This window comes from Terrapene carolina, unplaced genomic scaffold (genome assembly GCF_002925995.2).
Source record: "Terrapene carolina triunguis isolate 2854851 unplaced genomic scaffold, T_m_triunguis-2.0 Scaffold111, whole genome shotgun sequence".
NCBI classification, from domain to species: Eukaryota; Metazoa; Chordata; order Testudines; family Emydidae; genus Terrapene; species Terrapene triunguis.
This window is the reverse complement of record NW_020664462.1, coordinates 5029178-5039487: the sequence shown is the minus strand read 5'-3', so window position 1 is coordinate 5039487 and position 10310 is coordinate 5029178. Positions and strand designations below refer to the sequence as shown.

The window sequence follows — 10310 nt, the reverse complement described above, 5'->3', positions numbered from 1 at the left end:
TAGGTGTGACCTGTGTCCTCTTTTGCCCCACGTGCCTTGGGAGAGCCTGCAAAGGGCATGGATGGCTGAAGGAATCTGCCTCAGGCCACCTATTCTTGCTCTTCTGTAGGGCTAGGATGGTGCCACCTAGCACACTGTGTGGACACTGGGATGGATTCAGCTCCGCTTTCCATCACTCTCTGCTAGTGTAAACCCAGGGGCGGAGGAAGGCTCACCAGTGGGAAGGTCATGCTGGCAGAAAACAGCCTTAGCCTCTCCCTCCTGGGGCCAAAAAGGGGGTGCCCAAAGGGTGCACTCTCATTTTATCCCCTGTAGAACCCCAGCCAGACAAGAGCAGGCACCTCCAGCTGAAATGCCACTGGCGCTCTCTGCGGGGTGAATCCCCCCAGAGGTATTGTGGGGGCAGGCTAACACGGGAAGCTGCCATTCACAGCATCCTGTGCCAGCTGCAGGAATTAGTGCAGATTCTAGCAGTCAGTGTCCGTCCTAGGAAAATCAGTCCTTTGCCACTGTCCGGTCATGGTTTGCAGATCTTCCCCCTCTGGCATGAGGTGGGTCTGGCGGAAGCTGCTTGGCTGTAAGATGTGGTCTGTAACCCTTGGGATTGTCCTGCCCTGTTTTCTAGATCTGGACGATTCGGGGCAGAGATCTGAGCACCTCGTGCTGATCGATTTCACTTCCAGCGCCGCCGGCTGTTTCTTCCCGCACCATGTTCGGCTCATCCAGGGGAGGAGTGCGAGGGGGGCAGGACCAGTTCAACTGGGAGGATGTGAAGACGGATAAACAGAGGGAAAATTACCTGGGTAAGAGTTGATCTTGTCATTGTATGACGTGTCTTGTGTGAATTCAGCTCTTGCGAAAGGCGCCTGACAGGCTGGTGTCCTTTGTATGCCTACAGGATGCATACGGCATGGGCACCATGCCTTCCCCTTCCCTGCTGCCATCCCCCTGTGAGCACCAATCCTGACCTGAGAGCACCACTTCTGGAGCTAACAGGAGGGTTTGGTCTCTCTGCTGAGGCTGCCGACGCAGGGGGACAGTTATTTTATGTCCTGTCCATGTCGTAACTAGGAACTGGACACACGGGAATATTGGTGTTAATATTATTCACATGGAGATGGTGTTGCTCTTTGCTTCGTGTCCTAAAAGCTGTGTCATGGTGGTGATCTTAAACACTACTGTGTTCCATAGATTTTTTTTTTTTTTTTTTAAGGCCAGAAGGGACCATTCTGACCATCTAATCTGGCCTCCTGCGTAACCTCACCAAGTGATTCCGGTGGGAAACCCAATTATTTGGGGTGGAATTAAAGCAGCTTGTTTCTAAAAAGATGGCCAATCTCCATTTAAAGAGACTGCTTGATGGAGAATTTACCACCTCCCTTAGCAAGCAACCAAGAGTTGACTGAATTTCACTGCTGGACAAAGTGAACCCTATTCATACAGTCAGCATTGCTGCTAAAGCACTTTGGGAGTTGTAGTGATATAAAAACCTGAGGTCCTGTTTGCCCAGTATGTTCATTAAATGGCACTCTTGTAGGCTTTGTGGTTTGCCCTGGGGTCTGGCCAGCCTCCCTCCCCCAGTTGTGCATAGTGCTGTGTGCTGTTTGGCTGCCACCCTCCACCCCAGAGATGGCCGCATTTCAGTGCAGCGATGCATATAGAGTTACAAAGCCCTTTTGGATCCCCGAGGATGAAAAGTGCTATAGAAATGTAAGATGTTATTGTTCGCTGTTAGTGGAAGCTGAATGGCTGGGACAGATTGGCCCAAATGCTGTCTTTTCCCCTCAGAATAAATGATCAGCCCCTAGACCTATACAAGAGCCTTTGAATCACATCCTGGACCTTGTCAAGAATAATGCTTAGCTATTACATAGCACTTTTCACCTCAAAGCACTTTACAAAGGAGTTCAGGATCAGTAGTCCCATTTTACAGATGGGGACACTGAGGCATGGACAGTGAAATGCCTTGTCCGCAGTCACGCCGCAGGTTAGTGGAAGACCTGGGTGTCCTGACACCCAATGCTGTGCCCTGCGTGATCTATCGTTAGTCTGGTTATATTGTTTTAGAAGTGACGTTTCATACTGGCCTAACACTTTAGGTCTCTTGAAGGCTTCTCTTGTTCTAAATGGCAGGCAACTCCCTGATGGCTCCGGTGGGCAGGTGGCAGAAGGGCAAAGACCTCACCTGGTACGCAAAGGGGAAGCAAGGCGACGTGCAGATCTCCCGAGAAGCCGAGCTGGCTGCAGTCCGGCTGGCCGAGCAGGAGGCCATGATGGCGGCTCTGTAAGTCCGTGGCGAATGGGTCTAACAGGTGACCTCTCCAAGGCCTATGACATATTGAGAACCACAGCTTAAAAAGCACCTTGGAGTTTGGTTCATCTGATCTGAAATGTGTAGTCACAACTGGGCAAGTCACCTCTGCTTCCTCTCCCACCATTTCTCTGTTGTGGCTACCTAGCTAGTAAATTCTTTGATCTCTTACTGTGTGTGTTTGTACAGCACCTGGCGCGGCGGGGCCGTGATCTTGGTTAGGGCCTCTGGGGACTGTCATAGTGCAAATAATTCATCCAGTATTGTGGGATTGTAGGCAACCTGCTCAGTCTGATATTTCTAGGGTGCCCATCACCGTGGTGTCTGAGAACCACATACAAATGCATTTGTGAGCTCCAAACAGGTTAGACTGGGTAAACATCCCAACTTCCTGGCTGAGCCTGAGCTTCCCTGCAGTCTTGTGGTAACAGCAACTCTGCGTCTAGTGACTCGGTGATCTTCAAACAATTCAACCAATGGAGAAGCAGTCTTGGCGTCTCGCTCCCTTTCTCCCAGCCCCTCTCCCCGAACGGGTGATTCAGCCATCGCTTGCTTTTGTAACTTGTCTGGATTTTACTTTTTCCAGGGGCTACAAGAATGTGAAGAAACAGCCCACGGGCCTGAGCAAAGAGGTAAGTTAGGCGTCCGAGTGTGAGATATGTGGGGCCTTTGTGTGAGAGATTCAGGGGAGGGAGCGGGAAGCAGCGCTTAGCAGGGCCACAGGCCCTCTCCCTACCAAGTTATCTGGGTTTGGCTCATGAGCCTATTGACATTTAATGCTTGCTTATTTCGGATCCTGGATTCACTTGGTCCATAAAGAATTTCTACTGCTGCTTCCAAAATGTTCCCAGCCCTGCTGGGTCATGAAGTATCAGTTCTTATTTTAAAAAAAAAAAAATCACATCACTCTGATTACCATCGTGCTTCCCTGTGTGTCTCCTGACTATGGAAAATACAGTGTTGAAGAATTCAGCGCCTCCAGTTCTTCTAATGCATGGATGCGGTTAACTGGTCAGCTCCATGGACTTACTGCTCCTTCTAACCTGTTCCTTCCTAGGATCTCGCTGAGGTCTGTAAGCGTGATGGAGCAGAGCGTGATGAGAAGGATACAGACCGAGTCTTGGGGCTGGGGAGTTCCAGGTATGGAGCTATTTTCCACTAGCATAAGAACTCCAGTGCTTTCCCCTGCTCTTTAGAACCTCTGGTGGCTAAAGCAGGAGATCTGGTGACCCCAAAACCACAAACGATGTGGAAAAAGGGATAAACAGCGAGGTGGCAAAATTTTCAGACGATACAAAATTACTCAAGATGGTTAAGTCCAAATCAGACTGCGAAGAGTTCAAGGGCTCTCCCAGAACCGGGTGACTGGGCAACAAAATGGCAGATGAAATTCAATGTTTATAAGTGCAAAGTAATGCACATGAGGAAAATATAATTCCAACTATACATAAACATGATGGGGTCTAAATTAGCTGTTACCCCTCAAGAAAGAGATCTTGGAGCTTTTGTGGATAGTTCTCTGCATCTGCTCAATGCACAGCTGTAGTCCAAAAAGCTAACTGTTAGGAACCATTAGGAAAGGGGTTGATAAGACAGAAAATATCATTATGCCACTATAGAAATCCCTGGTACGCCCACACCTTGAATACTGGGTGCCGTTCTGGTCGCCCCATCTCCGAGATATAATATTAGAATTGAAAATAGTACAGAGAAGGGCAACAAAAATGGTTAGGGGTATGGGTCAGCTTCTATAGGAGGAGAGATTTAAAAGACTAGGACTGTTAAGTTTGGAAAAGATATGATAGAGGTCTATGAAATCATGACTGGTGTGGAGAAAATGAATAAGGAAGTGTTATTTATCCCATCACATCACACAAGAACCAGGGATCGTCCAATGAAATTAATATGCAGCAGGTTTAAAACAAAACAAACATAAGGCAGTACTACTTCACACAGTGCAACTTCAACCTGTGGCACTCATTGCCAGAGGATGTTGTGAAGGCCAAAAGTACAAATGGGTTCAACAAAATTAAGTAAGTTCATGGAAGATAGGTCCATCAATGGCTATTAGCCAAGATGGTCAGGGACAAAACCCCATGCTCTGGGTGCCCCTAAACTCTGACTGCTAGAAGCTGGGAGTGGACAAAAGGATGGATCACTCGATAATTACCCTGTTCTGTTAACTCCCTCTGCAGCATCTGGCACCAGCCCCTGTTAGAAGACAGGATGCTGAGCTAGATGGACCATTGGTCTGACCCAGTATGGCCGTTCTTATGTTCTGCAGTGCTCATCCCTCCACATCCTTGGCAGTCTTCCCCCATTTCTCCCCATGCTGCTTCCTTGTTCTCCTCTCTCCCACCAGGGAAAGGAAGTCAGTGGCGAGCTGGGGTTAGAACAGGGTGTTTTCAGACCCCTCCGGCCCTGTGGTGGTTCCACCAGACCACACTACCTCCCATTGTACAGAGGACCACATTACACAACTACAAGAGCAGACCATGGGCCACTGGGAGTAATCTTCCAAATAGGAAGCCGTCTAACCATAACGTATTAGCCAAAGTCAACCCTTGAGCAGCTTCCTCGTGGGGCAGTGGGGTTGGCCCCTTGAGCGAATGGGAGGAGTATTTTTACTAGCTTGTTATATTATATAATATGCTGAAGTTGAAACCCCTGTTTAGGCTGGAATCTGTCCAGTCCCTGCAGAAATGTGTCCACCTTTCGGGTGAGTGGTGGTCTCCTCTGTAGAGGTTGAACGTGGATTAATAGGAAGGATTGGAACAGAAACCTAGGCTCTGGGTCCAGGAAGCACAGGATGTGTACGAGCAGGCAGTGCTTAATGCAAGGGGATTTTGAAAAGAAGCGGAGGGAACCTGATCAGATTGATGATTCCTGTCCAGGGCCATTGTGGAATAACAGTAATACTGTGCCCCGGTCTAGCGCGTTCATCGGAGAGTTTTCAAAGGCCGTTCAAAACACAGATGAATCTTCATGCCCCAAGAGGAAACTGAGGCAGCACAGAAGTTAAATGACTCTCCCAAGATTGCACAGCCACTCAGTAGCAGAGCGGAAACAGATCTCAGGAATTCTTGACTGCCAGTCCCCTGCTATAACCAGTAGACATTGCTCCAAAAGCGTCATCGTCTCAGCCCTCACGGTGACTAGAGAAAATCATGCCGTATGCGTGTGTGTGTGTGTGTGTGTATCTTTACATTTTATTTTCCCCCCAGTGGTGGTGCTGGCAGAATGATGCTCTCCAAAGAAGACAAAGAGGCTGCCAAACTGGGGCTTTCGGTTTTTACTGTAAGTCTTTCCATCCCTGTGCTAGCCGTTCTGCGTGCTCGGTGCTTTGCAGAGCTTAGGAGAGGCTTGATCCCTGCTGCGTCTACACTAACTCTTACCGTCCAAGCGAAACTCCAGAGTGTAACTTTCTGGCGTTAGTTTCACATTCAGGGCTGCATTGGGGTGTTTGTTTGTTTTTTAAAGGGGCTGATCCTACTCGCATGTCTGTGTAGGTGCTGGCGTGGCCCTCCTCACTAATATCTGAGTGCCTCATGATCACTAGTGGATTTTATCTTGACAGCACCCATGTGAGGTACAGAAGTATTGGCCCTATTTTACAGATGGGGGAACTGAGGAACAGAGACTAAGTGAGTTGCCCAAGCTCTCTCAGGAAATCTGTGGCAGAGCAGGAATTGAACTCAACTCTCCTCAGCCCCTGGCCAGGGCTTTTACTAGACACCATCCTTTCTCCATCTGTTCAAATGGATCTGGGAATTTTGTCACTGATGTCATGGGAGCAGGATTTTGTGCAGGAGGGTAATAGTTGTATTACCTGGATAACAGAAATAAGCCTGAATTGGCTTTCTGGGCCCCCAACCTCCTTGAACTCTGGGAGCATTTCAGCCTAACTCTAAAGTTTGCAGCCAGCGCCTATCTTTGTAACAGGGCAAATCCCTTGATACAAACACATCCCCCAACCTTCAGGAGAGTTTGACTTGGGGTCAGCCCAGCTCTATGGCACATACTAAAATATTAAATCCCTTATTGTGAGCATTGGGGGTTGGCTGGGATTGGGAGATCGCTCTAGCGGCCGAGTAAGTGTGGTAACCCTGACCGCCCCATGGGTAGATAAGCATGAGAGATGGAGGGTAAGAGATGTGGGGAGTGGAAATGCAAGGTGCGGCTGAGGTCATGGCTGGGAGGAGCTTGAGGGTGAGAGACGGTCATGGTGGGGCCCAGAAAAAGGATTTCTAGAGCAAGGGTCTAAGATGGCACCACTTTGCCCTCCTGCAGGGAGGCACTGCCAGTCAGCACTAGCTGTCGCCCCAGCACTGTCGCGGCTGTGACCTAACTTGCAGGGTGTAATCTTTACATCCAATGGATGGCGCCACATAGCAGGGAATCGGCAGAGTGAGAAGGAAGGAGCTCCACGCTGCCAGCCCTGGGCCCCCCTCCCCAGCTATGTTGCCACCTTGTTTAATCTTGGTATTGCTCAGTAATCGCTCTGAACAGTGGGACCTGCTCTATGTTGTTAACCATGGGCACCCTCAGCCTGACAGTCTCGTACATCATTTTGTCTTTTGGAAATCTAGCATCAGAGAGTGGCAAACAGTCCGGAGGCCTCAGGTGCGAAGAGAAAACTGGGCAAGGAAGAGAAGGCAGAAGAGGCATGGTAAGAACAACCCACTTGTACTTTACGCACAGCTGGAGCTGCGGTGGGCTACCGTGAGACGCTGTTCACCAACAGCCGGGTGTCTCTCTAAATCAAATTCCCCTCTGGCTGCGTCTGCACCCGCTTTGATTTCACAGAGCTCCCTGCCGGCAAAGCCTTTCACGTGTGGACATCTGCAAACTTGGAGCTAGCAGCTGGGATTCATTTAATCCCAAACTAACTTCCTTCCGCGCAGAAGTGGTTTTATAAAGATTAGGCTAACCCAGTGGTTCTCAACGTATTTACCATTGTGGGCCACACATGCAGCTCTCTGTGTTATTTGGGCCACATCCGCACAATGTATATACTACCTATATGCCCCTGAGGATATCACATGGGTCGCAACTGTGTGCTGATTGGGCAGCAAGCAGCCTGCGGGTTGAGAATCACTGAGCTAACCGATTGCGTGGAAGAAACAATACCATGTGAGTGAAGCAACCAATCACACAGATAGATTATTAGATAGTTGCAGCAGTTTGTGAGCCACTCAGGGCTTAATCCGTTCTTGCAAAACATTCATTGAGTGATCCACAGCAGTCAGTCATTTTGGGCAGGCACTGGGCTGAGACCTGGCAACTTGCCTCTGGACAGCAAATGCAGCTGTGCTTTAAAAGAAGCGCCGGTGCTGTTTGCATGTCTCCCTGTTTCTTTAACCGTGCAGGCCCGAGAGCAGCAAGAAATCCAAAAAGGAGAAGAAGAAGAAAAAAAAGAAAAAACACAAGAGAGAGAAGGAAAAGGAGAAACATCACAAGAAAGAAGCAGCCACCACCTCCTCCTCCCCCTCTCCAGATCATGGGGAAAGGTACCAGAGCTCCTGCTATCATTCTCTCTCATGGCAGTGTCTAAAATCATAAAATCATAGAAGATTAAGGTTGGAAGAGACTTCAGGAGGTCATCTAGTCCAATCCCCTGCTCAAAGCAGGACCAACACCAACTAAAGACCCCAGTCAGGGATCAGGACCCCATTGTGCTAGGCACTGTACAAACACAAGGGCAGTCATAGACTCCAAGGCCAGAAGGGACCATTAGATCTTCTCATCTGACCTCCTGTATAACCTGTGAGTGTGTTAGATATTATAGCCCCATGAAGTGTTAGGTATTATAGCCCCATTTTACAGATGGCAAAACTGAGGCACAGAGTTCCAGATCATAGAGGAAGTTGATATTAGTTGAACTGGGAATTGAAACCACGTCATCCAACTCCAGTGCTCTAACGCCAAGACCAACTTTCTGACCACCTGTGCAGCTGGAGAATTTCACTCAGTTACCCCTGTATTGAGCCCCTTCCTGACCCTGGAGCTCACAAACTCAGGCTTTGTCCACCCTGCACTTTCCTTAGTAAAACTTCTGTAGTTCAGGGGTGTGAAAAAAACACCCTCCTCCCACCTCTCTGAACAACAAAAGTTTTACTGACGAAAAGCACCAGTGTGAACAGCGCTTTGTTGACGGGAGAGCTCTCCTGCTGCTTCCCATTGGGGGTGGATTTTTTTTGTCAGCGGGAGAGTTCTCGTCGTGTAATGGCACTTAAAGGTGCGTAGTGTAGACGTAGCCTAAGGCGTGGGGAGAACAAGCAGCCTGTAAAGTCTCTCCCTGCCGCAGCCTTTGTGCAGCAAGTGTGTCGGCTGCATTGTGCTCTCTCCTTTCTCCAGCCAAGGGAGTTCAGAGTGTGTGTCATGGGGTGGGGGGGGTGTTGCGTTAGCTGCAACTGCCTAAAGCTGGGGCTCGACACACGGTAGTTGGATTTGCTCCACTGGGTAGGACACCTGGTGTGAAGACTCTCTGGCATTAGCAACATCGGGTGAGGCAGCACCTTGATTTTTGCCACACCTGTACAATGCCCTGAGCCCACGTGCAGCAGCTGCTCCAGGTGTTGATTGTAGCAGGGGGCGAGGAGATTGTGGTGTCTGTAGCTTGTCTGACCCAACTGGGGAAGCCTACAGCACTCCCCCCATACCCCATCACCGACAGCAAGCTGAGGAGAGCTGTGGCTGCGCAGCACCACCCGAGAGTATCTCTGCTTGCTCCTCGGGTAGTAAAAAGTCTCACTGGGGGGAATCGGTGGGGTGGATTGACCCGTCATACCGAGCCAGCCCCCCCTCCTCCGGTGGGGATTGAAATGCAAACATTCAATGGAGTAACCTGCTGAGCGCTCTTCTGTTGCGGCAGGTAGGTATTTTCTGGGCCTCTTGCCAATCTCAGTGCGTCATCCTCTCCCCTGCCCTCCCTGTAGCAGCTTTTGATTAACTTCTGTATTCGCTATGCCCCCCACCAAGCACCAGTACAAATCTTCCATCCATTAAGAGCTAAATGACTTCTCTCTCCATGCAGTCTATAGCCCACTGCTCCTTGGACCATTCGACCTAGAGTTCCACATCTCAGACTCCAGAGTCCATGGCAGAACACCCTCGGATTTTAATCAGTGGTGGTAGAATGGATTCTTGCTTTAGTTCTCTACTGCAAACCAGCCTGCATATCTCCAGTGCTGAACTGAGAACCACGGCTACAGGATGTCGGATCAGGGAGAGACACAGACTTTGGTCTGACTGCAACTTACAGTGTAATTGGGGCGGTCAAGCTAGTATTTAGCTATTAGCTCATTTAAAAAAAAAAAAAAATTTTTTTTTTTTTAAAATATTTCTCTACGCACTGTTTGAAACCTTTACCCCATATGGCAGGAGAGAAGCCACAGTTAGAACATTTTATGTTTCAATATTAATATCTTACAGAATAGTTTGTAAGATCTTTTGGGGGCAGGGACTACAGCCCCTCCCACAATGGGGTCTTGGCTCAGGACTAGGACTGTCTAGCCCAGGGGTTCTCAAACTGGGGGTCGTGAGGTTATTACATGGGGGGGGGGTGTCACGAGCTGTCAGCCTCCATCCCAAAACCCGCTTCACCTCCAAGCATTTATAATAGTGTTAAATATTTTAAAAAAGTGTTTTTAATTTACAAGACGGGGGGGGTCGCACTCAGAGGCTTGCTGTGGGAAAGGGGTCACCAGTACAAACGTTGGAGAACCACTGCCCTAGCCGCTACCACAATCCACATATATAGTACGGTAACTCCTCACTTAACGTTGTTTCATTGGTATGTTGCTGATCAGTTAGGGAACATGCTCCTTTAAAGTTGCGCAATGCTCCCTTCTAACGTTGCTTGGCAGCCGCCTGCTTTGTCCACTGCTTGCAGGAAGAGCAGCCCGTTGCAGCTAGCTGGTGGGGGCTTGGAACCAGGGTGGACAGGCAGCCTCTTCCCCCCCCCCCCCCCCCCCCCCCCCCCCCCCCCCCCCCCCCC

The 10310-nt window shown here is 49.4% G+C and overlaps 1 protein-coding gene across 3 annotated transcripts in view; it reads left to right on the top strand.

The window, feature by feature from the left end:
* Positions 1–10310, top strand: part of CUNH1orf35 (chromosome unknown C1orf35 homolog) — a 33876-nt gene that overhangs the window by 19831 nt on the left and 3735 nt on the right. Inside the window, exons 1-8 of one of the 3 annotated variants that reach the window (XM_029911637.1) lie at positions 710–803; positions 2134–2284; positions 2898–2943; positions 3369–3451; positions 5536–5608; positions 6901–6980; positions 7681–7821; positions 9348–9610. In XM_029911637.1, coding sequence (XP_029767497.1) covers positions 710–803; positions 2134–2284; positions 2898–2943; positions 3369–3451; positions 5536–5608; positions 6901–6980; positions 7681–7821; positions 9348–9354 — 675 coding nt within the window. In that variant the 3' untranslated portion in view covers positions 9355–9610. Of the gene's footprint in view, positions 1–625; positions 804–2133; positions 2285–2897; positions 2944–3368; positions 3452–5535; positions 5609–6900; positions 6981–7680; positions 7822–9347; positions 9611–10310 lie in introns of those variants that run through there. The other 2 variants (XM_026652078.1, XM_024208281.3) reach the window with 2 other exon arrangements.